Source organism: Anomaloglossus baeobatrachus, chromosome 4 (genome assembly GCF_048569485.1).
Source record: "Anomaloglossus baeobatrachus isolate aAnoBae1 chromosome 4, aAnoBae1.hap1, whole genome shotgun sequence".
Lineage (NCBI taxonomy): Eukaryota > Metazoa > Chordata > Amphibia > Anura > Aromobatidae > Anomaloglossus > Anomaloglossus baeobatrachus.
In genome coordinates this window covers 160,903,252-160,918,525 of record NC_134356.1, presented here as the reverse complement: position 1 = coordinate 160,918,525, position 15,274 = coordinate 160,903,252, and the positions used below count along the sequence as shown (strand labels likewise).

General features: G+C 43.5%; 1 protein-coding gene across 1 annotated transcript in view; it reads right to left on the bottom strand.

The window, feature by feature from the left end:
- The window catches only part of NME5 (NME/NM23 family member 5), a 293,847-nt gene that overhangs the window by 128,159 nt on the left and 150,414 nt on the right, over positions 1–15,274 (bottom strand). The window contains exon 4 of the mRNA XM_075342329.1: positions 761–861. Coding sequence (XP_075198444.1) covers positions 761–861 — 101 coding nt within the window. The remainder of the gene's footprint in view (positions 1–760; positions 862–15,274) is intronic.

Here is a 15,274-nt window from a genome sequence, read left to right as displayed (position 1 = left end):
GGAAGAGAGGAGTATAATAGGAGGAATAGTCCTGGGGAGAGAGGAGTATAATAGGAGGAGTAGTCCTGGGGAGAAAGGAGTATAATAGGAGAAGTAGTCCAGTCCTGGGGAGAGAGGAGTATAATAGGAGGAGTAGTCCTCCTCGGGAGAGAGGAGTATAATAGGAGGAGTAGTCCTGTGGAGACAGGAGTATAATAGGAGGAGTAGTCCTGGGGAGAAAGGAGTATAATAGGAGAAGTAGTCCAGTCCTGGGGAGAGAGGAGTATAATAGGAGGAGTAGTCCTCGGGAGAGAGGAGTATAATAGGAGGAGTAGTCCTGGGGAGACAGGAGTATAATAGGAGGAGTAGTCTTGGGGAGAGAGGAGTATAATAGGAGGAGTAGTCCTGGGGAGACAGGAGTATAATATGAGGAGTAGTCTTGGGGAGAGAGGAGTATAATAGGTGGCGTAGTCCTGGGGAGAGAGGAGTATAATAGGTGGAGTAGTCCTGGGGAGAGAGGAGTATAATAGGAGGAGTAGTCCTGTGGAGAGAAGAGTATGTGGAGTAGTCCTGGGGGGAGGTGTATAGGTGCCCAATGTGTGCGGGGGAGGGGCGTGGCCGACGGGCAATGTGTGCGGGGGCGTGGCCGAGCGGGCAATGTTTGCGGGGCGTGTGGCCGAGCCGACCGGCCAATGCGACGGTTGTCACTGTAATGACATCATTTGGAGCAAGACAGACAGACAGACAGAATAAGGCAATTATATATATAGATAATAGCTACCTTCAGGAAACATAAATCGAATTTCACGTTCAGCTGAAGTTATACAGTAACTGCCATGTACTGCGTTGCGAAGATCATCAGTTCCATAGAGAGCCCTTATGCTGAAAAAATTGAACAATTTAAGGTACAACTCTACCAACCATAAAATTGCCATAAAATGTATACAGGTACTAAACAAAGCTTATTACATTCTATTAACATAAAGTAAGGGGTGTGAAATCCAACTTCCATACGGTTACTGCCATAGATAATTTTGGAAACTTTGTTAAAAATAATATGAAGGAATAGATGTATTGTCAGGACTCCCTGAATTTGAGCAACCGTAGTGGTTAAAGGGTCAGCAACACCTGATCATCAAGCCAGCCAACAAAGGGGGGAAACATTGTTGCGATATTGGGAGAATTTTATTGTTTAGAGTCTAACAGATAATTGTCAGGTGTGAGTACATATAAATTACTGAGCAAGAACCCAACCCATAGCGATGCAAATATCCTATAAACACTAAAAGCATGAGTATAGGAAAAAGAGCAATCAGTAAAGAAAAGAGGAAAAATTATTCCCATTTAACCCTACTACTTTCAATTGGTATTTTTTTTTACCGAAGGTCCATGAAAATAGGGATAACTTCTAGAGATGAGCAAATGTATTCGCCACTATTCGGTATCCGACGGATAATGGGGCATTCAAGGTATTCGCTAGCCGGCGAATAAAACTGTATCCGCTCTGATACTTTAATTTTCGTTTCTGACTTCCTGGCGCCTTTTTCCAGCCAATGAACACTTCTGATGTTGCTTGCCCTCACAGTAACGCTGCAGCCATCTTTGTTGTAGTGTTACTGTGATTGGTTTGGCCGCACAGAGTCATAGGGGCTATATAAGCCAGTGGCCATTTTGTGAACACGCAGTAATAGGGAGCTAGCGGTGTACATAGACTGTATTGTGTGCGGGAAAGCCATTCATAGATCTAACTAATAAATAGTCTTTGTAAGGGCTGAACACAGTGTCCAGTAGCGATTAGCAGCTCCATAAATCGCTTTTTTGACAAAAATAGCGCAGGTCTTTTGGTCTCTCTCTCTCTCTGTCGGTCTCTCTCTCCCCCCCTCTCTCATACTCACCGATCCCTGACCGATCACCGGCACGGCGCTGCACAGCTGTCACACTACTCTGACGGCTTCTCCTGCTTTTGAAAATGCCGGCCGCTCATTATTCCATCTCGTATTCCCTGCTTCCCCCACCCACTGGCGCCTATGATTGGTTGCATTCAGACGCACCCCCACGCTGAGTGACAGCTGTCTCACTGCAACCAATCACAGATGCCGGTGGGCGGGTCTATGTAGTGCAGTAAAATATATAAATAAATAATTAAAAAAAAAAACAGCTTGCGGTCCCCCCTAATTTTGATACCAGCCTAGATAAAGCCACACGGCTGAAGGCTGGTATTCTCAGAATAGGAAGCTTCACGTTATGGGGAGCCCCCCCAGTTTAAAAATATCAGCTAGCAGCCACCCGGAATTGCCGCATCCATTAGATGCGACAGTCCCGGGACTCTACCCGGCTCATCCAGAATTGCCCTGGTGCGGTGGCTATAAGAAGTTAATGGCAGCCCATAGCTGCCACTAAGTCCTAGATTAATCATGGCAGGCGTCTATGAGACACCCGCAATGATTAACCTGTAAGTGAAATTAAATAAGCACATACACCCTAAAAAAATCTTTTATTTGGAATAAAAGACAAAAAAAACACCCTCTTTCACCATTTTATTAAAATCTCCAAATGCCCCTCCAAATTCGGCGTAATCCACAGGAGGTCCTGCGATGCATCCAGCTCTGCTACATGAGAGTGACAAGAGCGGCCGTAGAACACAGCCGCTCCTGGGAGCTCCACGCAGCAACTGAAGTGTCCGCGGAGAGAGGAGAGGAGAGAGGAGAGAGAGAGACTAGGCATGATTCCAGCACAGCCTTTCTCAAAGCAGGAAGCTAAGCTTACAGCCGCTCTGCACATGTGCCCAGCGTTTACTGTGAAGGAGGAGGGATCACAGGGGATCAATGCTGCGCCAGGTACAGAACACCGGGGGACATCAGGGGGGGGGGGGGGAGGTAAGGGGGTGACTTAACTTGACCCGGGGAGGAGTTTTCTATCGTATATGTCATGGCACAGGAAGAGGGTGAATGCGGGCGGCAATGTGGTGTGTGCGCTGCCATCTTGGATGATTGGGAGGGGGTTGTGGGTCGGGGTGGGCAGAAATGCACTCACGCATCTTCTACAGGCTGTGCCCATACTGTTTCTGCCTTTTCCCATCCATTTCAGCCTTTTCCTCAGTCACCACAGCTCACCGTTAGGTCCAACATGAAATTATTCTGGTTTCCCATAGACTTACATTGGGCGTCGAATATTCGCGAATAGTCGAATAGCGGCGACGTATTCACCAAAGCAAATATTAGGGTATTCGCTCACGCCTAATAACTTCCCTGGATGTCATATAATTGCTACAGGAGGTTCCCTCACATTTCCACTTGGAAAATAAATTGACTGGTTTCTGTATACCTTAGATAGTTCTCCATAATATTATAAAGCCAGTAGACTTATTTAACACCTTCAGTCTGAAAACACCTTTCTGACCGGGCCGTTTTTTACAATTCTGACCAGTGTCACTTTGACAGATTATAACTCTGGATCGCTTCAACGGATCCCAGTAATTCTGACATTGTTTTTTTGTGACATATTGTACTTCATGATAGTTGTAAATTTAGGCCGATATTGTTTGCGTTTATTTGTGAAAATATTGGATATTTTGCGAAAATTTCACAATTTTCAAACTTTGACATTTTATGCCCATAAATTCGAAAGTTATGTCATACAAAATTATTATTAACCCCTTAGTGACGGAGCTAATTTTCACCTTAATGACCAGACCAAATTTTGCAATTCTGACCAGTGTCACTTCATGAGGTTATAACTCTGGAACGCTTCAACGAATCCCGGTGATTCTGAGACTGTTTTTTCATCACATATTGGACTTCATGTTAGTACCAAATTTAGGACAATATTTTTTGCGTTTATTTTTGAAAAAAAATTGAATTTTGGCAAAAATTTTGAAAATTTAGCAATTTTCAACTTTTGAATTTTTATACCGTTAAACCAGAGATTTCTGTGACACAAAATAGTTAATAAATAACATTTCCCACATGTCTACTTTACATCAGCACAATTTTGGAAACAAAATTTTTTTGTTAGGAAGTTAGAAGAGTTCAAAGTTTATCAGCGATTTCTCATTTTTACATCAAAATTTACAAAACCATTTTTTTAGGGACCACATCACATTTGAAGTGACTTTGAGGCGCCTAGGTGACAGAAAATACCCAAAAGTGACACAATTCTAAAAACTGCACCCCCCAAAGTACTCTAAACCATATTCAAGAAGTTTATTAACCCTTCAGGTGCTTCACATGAACAAAAGCAATGTGGAATGAAAAAAAGCAAAAATTAAATTTTACCTAAAAATGTTGCTCTAACCCAAATTTATTCACTTTTAGAAGAAATAACACAACAAAATGGACCCCAAAACTTGTTACCCACTTTCTTATGAACGCGCCAATACCCCACATGTGGTCAGAAACCTCTGTTTGGACAAATGGGAGGGCTCGGAACAGAAGGAGCAATATTTGAATTTTGGAAAGCAAATTTGGCTGAAATAGATTGCGGGCACCATGTTGCATTTACAGGTCCGCTAAGGTACCTAAACAGAAGAAACCCCTCACAAGTGATGCCATTTTGGAAACTAGACCCCTCAAGGCTTCTATCTAGGGGTAAAGTGAGCATTTTGGATCCACAGGTACTTCACAGATTTTGTTATCGTTACGTTGTCATATTGAAAATTTTAATAAATTTCTCAAAAATGTTGCTTTAGCATTCATTTTTTCACTTTTTTAAGAGGTAATACCAAACATTTGACCTCAAGGTTTGTTACCCACTTTTTTATGAGCGCGGTGATACCTCACATGTGGTCTGAAACCTTTGTTTGGACAAATGGGAGGGCTTGGAACGGAAGGAACAATATTTGAATTTTGGAAAGGAAATTTGGCTGAAAAAGATTGTGGGCACCATGTCGCATTTGGAGGTCCCCTAAGGTACCTAAACAGCAGAAACCCCGCACAAGTGACCCCATTTTGGAAACTAGGCCCCTCAAGGAATTTATCTAGAACTTTGGTGAGTACCCTGAACCCCCAGGTGCTTCACAAAATTCTTATAACGTTAAGCCATGAAAAAAAAAAAAAAAAAAAAAAAAAAAAAATTACCACAAAATTGTTATTTCAACCAGGTAGCTTTTTTTTTTTACAAGAGTAAAAGGAAAAAATTCAGCATAACATTTATTATGCAATTTCTCCTGAGTTTGGCGAAACCTTATATGTGGTGGAAATCAACTGTTTGGGCGCATGGCAGGGCTCGGAAGGGAAGGAGTGCCATTTGACTGCAAAATTGGCTGGAATCAATAGCGGACGCCATGTTGCATTTGGAGATTCCCTGAGGTGCCTATACAGTGAAGCTCCCCAACATGTGGCCACATTTTGGAAAATAGACCCCAGAAGGAATTTATCTAGATGTTTGGCGAGTACCCTGAACCCTCAGGTACTTCACAGAAGTTTAGAATGTTGAGCTGTGAAAATAAAATAATACATTTTTACCACAAAATTGTTATTTCAACCAGGTAGCTTTTTTTTTTACAAGTGTAAAAGGAAAAAATTCAGCATAAAATTTATTGTGCAATTTCTCCTGAGTTTGGCGATACCTTATATGTGGTGGAAATCAACTGTTTGGGTGCATGGCAGGGCTCGGAAGGGAAGGAGTGCCATTTGACTGCAAAATTGGCTGGAATCAATAGCGGACGCCATGTTGCATTTGGAGAGCCCCTGAGGTGCCTAAACAGTGGAGGTCCCCCACAAATGACCCCATTTTGGAAACAAGACACCTCAAGGCTTTTATCTAGGTGTATATTGAGCAGTTTGAATCCAAGAGTACTTCACAGAATTTGATAAGCTTAGGTTGCCATATTGAAAATTTTCATTTTTTTCACAAAAATGTTGCTTCAGCATCAAATTTCTTACTTTTTCAAGAGACAACAACAAACCGTGGACCCCACAGGTTATTATCCAATGTCTTATGAGCACAGGGATACCCCACATGTGGCCAAAAACCTCTGTTTGGATAAATGGGAGGGCTTGGAATGGAAGGAGCACCATTTGATATCTGGAAAAGTTGAAATAAATTGCGGGCACCATGTCACATTTGCAGGGCCCCTTGGGTCCATACAACAGAAACCCCCCCACAAGTGACCCCATTTTGGAAACTGGATTTTATTCAGGAGTATAGTAAGCATTTTGAATCCACAGGTACTTCACAAAAATGTTGCTGTAGCAACAAATGTCTCACTTTTAGGCTATGTGGCCATGATCCAGCGACACGGCGTCTAGTATACAGTGTCAGCCTTCCTGCAGAGATGTGAGTGTTGTCCACGGGAGAACGCAGCTGCCCATGCCCAGGATTTGGGTTCAGGCCGCTGTGGAGCTCTATGCTACCTGCAGAGAACACTCATCTCCGCAGCATAAATTGACATGTGGAGGCTCGGGAAGCTGCGCCACACGTCAGTGTATGCTGCGGAGAAAAGAAGCACAGTGGGCACGGGATTTCTAAAAATCCTTCCACTGTGCTTCTACTGCACAACGCAGCGCTATGGACGCAGGGAAAACACTCTGCGCCCAAAACGCTGCAAACCCCGATTGTGGGCACATAGCCTAAAATGCTACAATGGATGAATGGATAGATGTCAAACAAATATAACGTCCCATTCCCCTGCATATTCTAAACTGGTGCCCTTTAGTGCCTTTCATGTGGCACTAAAGGGTGCCTAGCCTTGTATTTAGCCCCCCAAAAAATTAATAATTAAAATAAACGACGTGGGGTCCCCCCTATTTTTGATAGCCAGCTAGGGTAAAGCAGACAGCTGTAGCCTGCAAACCACAGCTGACAGCTTCACCTTGGCTGGTGATCAATTTGGAGGGCTCCCCAGGCGTTTTTTTAAAAAAAAAAACAAAACGTGGGGTCCCCCCCAAATTAGATCACCAGCCAAGGTGAAGCGGACAGCTGGGGTCTGGTATTCTCAGGGTGGGAAGAGCCATGGTTATTGGACTCTTCCCAGCCTAAAAATAGCAGGCCGCAGCCGCCCCTGAAGTGGCGCATCCATTAGATGCGCCAATCCTGGCGCTTCGCTCCAGCTCATCCCGCACCCTGGTGCGGTGGCAAATGGGGTAATATACGGGGTTGATACCAGCTGTAATGTCACCTGGCATCAAGCCCTGGGGTTAGTGATGTCACGGCATCTAAACAGATACCCGACATCACTAACCCAGTCAGTAATAGAAAAAAATAAAGACAAAAAAGAAATTTATTTGAAAGAAAAACTCCCCGAAACATTCCTCTTTTACCAATTTATTGAAAATAAATAAATTTCGGTCACTGTAATCCATTTTGGAGGTCCCTCGGCGACTCTGGACCTTCTAGAATATGGGGGGCACGTTCAGGGAACGTTTCCCCCATTTTCTGGAAGAGCAAGCTCTCCATGAGCAGTGTGGGTGCAGTAATCTGAGAATACTGCACTCACACTGCCCCGGTCCAACCTAGGGCAGAGTGACCTGCAGTAACCTCATTCTAGAATATGAGGGGCACGCTCACAGAACGTACCCCCCATTTTCTAGAACAGCAGTTTCTCCATGTGAGGAGTGTGGCTGCAGATTACTGCACTCACTCTCCCCCGGTCCACAGTGGAGCAGCCTGTGCAGCAGCGACGTCAGCGTCCCTGCTTGCAGGGATCCAGCTGACAGCCGCTGTCTGCTCATGCGCCGCCAGCTTTTAAGAAGGAGGCGGCGTGATCGCGGGGACGGAGCACCAGCAGCCAGGTAACGTAAAATCGGGGGCTGGGGGGGGGTGACGGGGGGTGACGGCGGGACCTGGGGACAACTTTCTGCCGCATGTGACGTGTCACATGCGGCAGAAAGAGCAGGATGAATGCGGCCGCGCGCTACTGTGCGCTGCGCGCCCCCATCTTCCACGCTCCGGAGGGGGAGGGGGGGCGGCTCTGGAGAACCGGAGGGGGCTCCAGGGACCAGAGATCTCCGGTGTACCGGAGGAGGGGTCAGGGGGAGGACATTTCCCTCCGATCTGAAATGTTTGATCATTTCAGATCGGAGGGAAATGAATGCAGAGCCGGCGGCGGCGGGAGTTTTCAGTGCGCGTCGGCGCCATCTTGGATTTTCCGGAGGCCGTCGTTATGAGGTTAAATTACATTTCCAACATGTCTACTTTAGACCAGCACAATCTTGTAAACGTATTTTTTTTTTGTTAGGAAGTTAGGAGGGTTCAAAGTTCATCAACAATTTCTCAGTTTTCCAACAAAATTTACAAAGCCAGGTTTTTTTAAAGGACTATATCACATTTGAAGTGACATTGAGAGGCCTAGGTGACAGAAAATACCCAAACGTGACACTATTCTAAAATCTGCATCCCTCACACTGCTCAAAACCACATCCAAGAAGTTTATTAAACCTTGAGGGGCTTCACAGGAACCAAAACAATGTAGAAGGAAAAAATGAAAATGTTCCTTTTTTTTTAAGACAAAAATGTTACTTTAGCCATAACATTTTGCATTTTTACAAATGTATCAGGAAAAAATGCACCATAAAATGTATTATGCTATATCTCCTTAGTACGTTGATACCTCATATGTGGTAGAAATCAATTGTTTGAGCACATGGCAGGGCTCGGAAGGGAAAGAGCATCATTTGAATTTTTGAAAGCAATCTTAGCTGGAATAATTAGCAGACGCCATGTCGTGTTTGGAGACCCCCTGAGGTGCCTAAACAGTGGACCTCCCCAACAAGTGACCCGATTGTGGAAACTAGACCCCTCAAGGAATGTATCTAGATATTTAGTGAGCACCTTGAATTGAACCCCCGGGGCTTCACAGAAGTTTAAAACGTTGAGCCGAGAAAATAAAAAAAAAAAAAAAATGTTACCACAAAATTGTTACTTCAACCATATAGCTTTTATTTCACAGGGGTATCAGGAAAAATGCACCATAAAAATGTATTGTGCAATTTCTGCTGAGTACGCTGATACCTCAAATGTGGTGGAAATCAACGATTTTGGCGCACGGCAGGGCTTGGAAGGGAAGGAGTGCTATTTGACTGCAAAATAGGCTGGAATCATTAGCGAACGCCATGTCACATTTGTAGAGCCCCTGATGTGCCTAAACAGTGGAGCGTCCCTACAAGTGACCCTATTTTGGAAACTAGACCCCTCAAGGAATTTATCTAGATGATTAATGAGTATCTGGTACCCCTGAGGGCTTCACAGACATTTATAACGTTGAGCTGTAAAAATTAAAAAATACATTTTAAACATCAAATGTGTTGCATTAACGCCAAATTTTTCAAATTCACTAGGGTAACAAGAGATAATGAACCATAAAATTTGTTGTGCAATTTCTCCTGAGTGCCTCATATGTGGTCAAAAACTACTTATGAGGCACAGTGCAAAGTGAAAAAGGGAAGGAGCGCCATATTAGAGAGATTTAGTGTGGGCATCCCAAGTCACATTAGCAGAGTCCCTGAGGTTCAAAAACAGCAGAAACCCCCACAAGAGACCCAATTTTATAAACTGCACCCCTCCATGAATTCATGGAGGAGTGTGTTACAGGGGCTGTCGGATAATAAGGGAAAGGAAGGCTATCCGACAGTCAGGGTCCACCGTGCAGTGCTCTGCTGCAGAGTATATTCCAAGAGGTAGAGCAGAAAGCAGGTTTCAAAATCCGCGCCACACCACAGAGAATCCAAATGCTTGTTAGTAAATCCTTTCTTTATTTATTTTTCTCACAGGTCTACGCGTTTCGAGGACATATCCGTCCTCATCATCAGGACAAAGTACAAAGAAAGACTAGATAGTCTTTCTTTGTACTTTGTCCTGATGATGAGGACGGATATGTCCTCGAAACGCGTAGACCTGTGAGAAAAATTAAATAAAGAAAGGATTTACTAACAAGCATTTGGGTTCTCTGTGGTGTGGCGCGGATTTTGAAACCTGCTTTCTGCTCTACCTCTTGGAATATATCTACACTGCGGGACCGCTGCCTTCCACATTTATTACGTGCCTTCATAGGGGTTGTGACTTGCACAACCCTTTCAGGTGAGTGTACTAACCCACACTTGCCCCCACGTGTCATACCGGGTAAGACCCTATTTTGCGCCTTTCTTTCCACAGTTATTTCCATTCTGCTGCAGAGTATGGCAGAGGATAGGGGAAACCTGTACCACCAAAGCGGTACTGACACTGTTGCCTCACATTGTCACCAAGACCAATAGCGGCGTATACTGTTTAAGTCACAGCGACCACCTTATTAGAATGACATAGGAGGGGAAATGCAAAAGAGTGAGGAATACAACATAAAAGTGCATCGAAGTCTCACAGTCTGTGAGTGTGAAAGCACCTGTCTCAGTTAACAGTCACAGAGACTAGGTGTAGTGTGTGCAATATGGCACCTACCTATGTCCGCTCCACTTGTGGTGCAAGGATACGGACAGCAGCAAGGCTGCTAGCTTGAAACTCCTGCCTATGACCGCTCCCCTAGTGTGCGAGGATGCGGACTGCTGCAGGAGGCAGCGTAGTGGAGCGTTACCCTAGAAGGCAACGACCACCTAACCTACCTATGTCCGCTCCACTAAGGTGCGAGGACACGTACGGCTGAAAGGTACAGGAGCGCTATCCTACCGATAGCGCTCACCTCAGAGTAGAACCACAAGGCCCAGTCAGACCATGTGCAGCAAGCACCTGCCTATGTCCGCTCCACTAAGGTGTGAGGATACGGATCACAGCATAAGCTGCAAGGTACAAGAGCGTTACAATACCGATAACGCTCACCTAGATAGAATAGGTGCCGCAAGGGACATGCACAGAGCGTCTACTCCTATGCAGGAACCAAGAGGACTGAGCGCCGAGCAGTGTGCATCAGGGTCTTATATAGACTCTGTGCCTCATCCAAGATGGAGGACAGCAGAGCCAATCCGCTGCCAGAACGACAGCAATGACGTCACGCTGGCCTATCACCGAGTAAGGCATCACACGCACATGCGTGGAAGGGAGAAAAAGATTCAGCTCACCTGCTAGCCAAACTGCTCAAATCCTTAGGGTGCAAGGGTCCGCTGGTAGGTCCATGCCAGCATGGGATAAGCAACAGCAAAATGGAGAGGAAGGATCCAGCACAAATTCCTTGTTGATAAAAAGTTTTTCTTATTCTTTATTGAAGTTTTAAAAGCAAAAACAAAAGGAGACCGAAAATGGGAAACATACATTAAAGCATGGGTGCTCTTAACGCATTTCGGACTTTAAATAAAAACAAACTAAGTCCTTAATCATAAGTGACCCATACTGTGCAGAGTACTGCTCTTATAGACTGACTAACATGCTCTAAGTTAGGGGTAGAACGAAAATGCAGTAATTAATTAACAAAAGGGTGTAATTGAGTTAAGCTAATTGAGAGGCAGTGAGTGAACCATGGGGATTGCAAGGTATATACCGTGGCGATGTTGAAATATTTCAGACATCTAAAAAAAGTCCACATAACGAGCGAGATCCATAAATGCCTATATACAAATCTATACACGTATAAAAACATATTGTTATAAAGACTATATGAAAAAAATGTATATATAAAGAAAGGAGGATATATGTATCAGTAAATATATATACATGTATATGCATTTAAACGAACCCAATCGTGTGTCAAATAACCCAAATGTATGACAATATAACATAAATAAATAAATAAATAAATAAATCACACAGCAAAACTACAAATGTGTAAATGAATGAATAAATAGATATGATAGAGATGATGCATGTTGTAACACCCAGTTCATTGTAAATTAGGTCCATGTGTATTTCATTATAACATTTATACATTTACAAAATTGACTAAGATCCTTGGTATGGGGGAGGGGGGGACGGGACGGATTCCGTTTTCTACCGCCACGTGAGAGAACGGAATCCGTCCCGTCCCCCCCCTCCCCCATACCCTCCCTTCCCCCCCCTCCCCCCACTCCTTCCCTCTGGTAGCAGTCACTTATATGTACACATTTTTCCATATTCATTATAAATCCTTATTAGACCCACACCTCCATTTTGGCGGCTAGTGTTCACATAGCTATACACACATATGTATATACACATATTTATACTATGTATGTGTAGACTTATATGTCTTTGCAGTAGGTTCAATTTATTTATTTATAGGAATACCCGTGCTTACATTTCAGTGGTTGATTGAATTGTATATTTTATATCATAGGATATGTATATATATTTATATATTTTTTGTATATATATATTTTTTTGTATATATTTTTCATATATATTTTTCACATATTTCAAATTTTTCATTTATGCTAGGTGTATGCCTGCATGATCCCTATCATATATTTATTTATCCATTTTATGATATTAGTTATATTCATTATAACCAAGGATCTTAGTCAATTTTGTAAATGTATAAATGTTATAATGAAATACACATGGACCTAATTTACAATGAACTGGGTGTTACAACATGCATCATCTCTATCATATCTATCTATTTATTCATTCATTTACACATTTGTAGTTTTGCTGTGTGATTTATTTATTTATTTATTTATTTATGTTATATTGTCATACATTTGGGTTATTTGACACACGATTGGGTTCGTTTAAATGCATATACATGTATATATATTTACTGATACATATATCCTCCTTTCTTTATATATACATTTTTTTCATATAGTCTTTATAACAATATGTTTTTATACGTGTATAGATTTGTATATAGGCATTTATGGATCTCGCTCGTTATGTGGACTTTTTTTAGATGTCTGAAATATTTCAACATCGCCACGGTATATACCTTGCAATCCCCATGGTTCACTCACTGCCTCTCAATTAGCTTAACTCAATTACACCCTTTTGTTAATTAATTACTGCATTTTCGTTCTACCCCTAACTTAGAGCATGTTAGTCAGTCTATAAGAGCAGTACTCTGCACAGTATGGGTCACTTATGATTAAGGACTTAGTTTGTTTTTATTTAAAGTCCGAAACGCGTTAAGGGCACCCATGCTTTAATGTATGTTTCCCATCTTCGTTCTCCTTTTGTTTTTGCTTTTAAAACTTCAATAAAGAATAAGAAAAACTTTTTATCAACAAGGAATTTGTGCTGGATCCTTCCTCTCCATTTTGCTGTTGCTTATCACACGCACATGACCAGCGAACAATCGGCTTAGAAGGTGTCAGAGACATGTGACCTCGTGTTACAAGCACATGACCAGCGGCCAATCAGCTTAGAAGGTGTCAGAGACATGTGACCTCGTGTCAGTGATGATGTCACTCGCACATGTGCAATGTCTCCAAGATAGGACTTAGTCTCCAGCGCTCGCACATGTGCAGTAGCAACAAATCCGAACATAGTCTCCAGTGCCACAGCAAAGGGAAAGGAGACACGCAGATACCCAGAACGGGAACCGTAACAGAGTGCAGTGAGCATATTGACACCACAAGTGTGTCACAAACTTTTATGCCATTGGGTGGTGAACAAAAAATAATTACATTTTTACCACTAAAATATTGTTTTAACCACAGATTTCCAATTTTCACAAGTGGAATAGGTAGAAAAAGCCCCATAATGTGTTGCACAAATCCTTCTAAATGTGGCAATACCAAACATGTCTGTATGACTGTACAGTAGTATTTGGCTGCACCACAGGGTTCAGGAAAGAAGGAGCACCATTTGATTTTTGGAGCACAGATTTTCCTAGAATAGTTTGCAGCCTCCATTTGTAGAGCCCCTAAGAGCCAAAACAGAAGAAATCCCCCTTAAGTTACAAAATTTTAGAAATTACACCCCTTTGGGAATTCATCTATGGGTGTAGTGACGATTTAGTCTGTGGAAAACATCTATGGTGTCAAAGACAGTGAATGTTGCAGAATTAAAAATTGCAAATAAGCTCTTTTTGTGACCAGTACATTTTAGTGCACATACATTGTGCCCAGCTCATACTTTTGTAAACCTGCACCCCGTACATTGCAGGCTCTCCTCACTACAACAATGCTAAGCATGAGGATGCTAACTGTGGTTTAGGCACATTGGGAGGCTCAGAAGAAAGGGGCGCGTTTGGATTTGGGAGCACAGATTTTGCTGTATTCCTTTTTTTGAGGGAAAGAGTCATTGTGTTTTCGAGAGCCTTTGTGCTACCAGTAATGTGGATGCCCACAAATTTCTGTTAACCGATGACTGACCTGAGTCAATAGGGACTGGTGTTTTTGTGGGTTTAGTTGAATGCTATTTGGTGGTGATTTTGGTACAGAACATTTTGGATCAGCACACATTTATCTTGGGCTCTATGCTGAGCACTTACATTGGGGTTTCCATCTACATCTCCGAAATACGTGATTCAGGTGAATCCCTTGATGGATCCATAGACTAATGAGGCAGCAGAGTAAAGGCTGCTTTACACGCAGCGACATCGCTAAAGCAATGATATTGGGGTCACGGAATTCGTGACGCACATCCGGCCGCGTTAGCGATGTCGTTGCCTGTGACACCTACGTGCGATCAAAAAAGGTCGCAAAATCGCGCAAAATCGTGAATCGCTGACATGCTCCCCTATTCCCAAATATCGTTGCAACTGCAGGTACGATGTTGTTCGTCGTTCCTGCGGCAGCACACATCGCTACGTGTGACACCACAGGAACGAGGAACCTCACCTTACCTGCGGCCGCCGGCAATGGGGAAGGAAGGAGGTGGGCGGGATGTTCGTCCCGTTCATCTCCGCCCCTCCGCTTCGATTGGGTGGCTTCTTAGTGACATCGCTGTGACGCCGAACAAACCGCCCCCTTAGAAACGAGGCAGTTCGCCGGCCACAGTGACGTCGCAAGGCAGGTAAGTAGTGTGACGGGTCCGAGCGATGTTGTGCGCCACGGGCAGCGATTTGCCCATGACGCACAAACGATGGGGGGTGGGTACACACGCTAGCGATCTCGCTAGCGAGATCGCAGCGTGTAAAGCAGCCTTTACTGCAGACTCTGTTTGGCTTCTGTTCAGCAGTGTCCGTCATTTCAAAGGTAATCAAAACTGTTGATGACTACACTTTTGTGCATGGTGTAAACAGGTGTAAAAAAGGAGGACACCGCTGGACCACACACCAGATGTAAGGTCAAGGTGACTCCATCTGCCTCATTACAGGGAATTTTCCATTGGGAATGTTGATTGAATCACGGTTTTCAGAGATTTAGAGGTATGTGTCCATGATCCGCACACGCTGGATGCAGCAGGTATTCTGCCCTGTGGAGAAGCAAGTGTTCTCCGCAGGAGATCGCAGCGGTCTGTACCCACTATCAGGGTTTGGGGTGCTATGGATTTTCTCTCAGTTTTCCCAGCT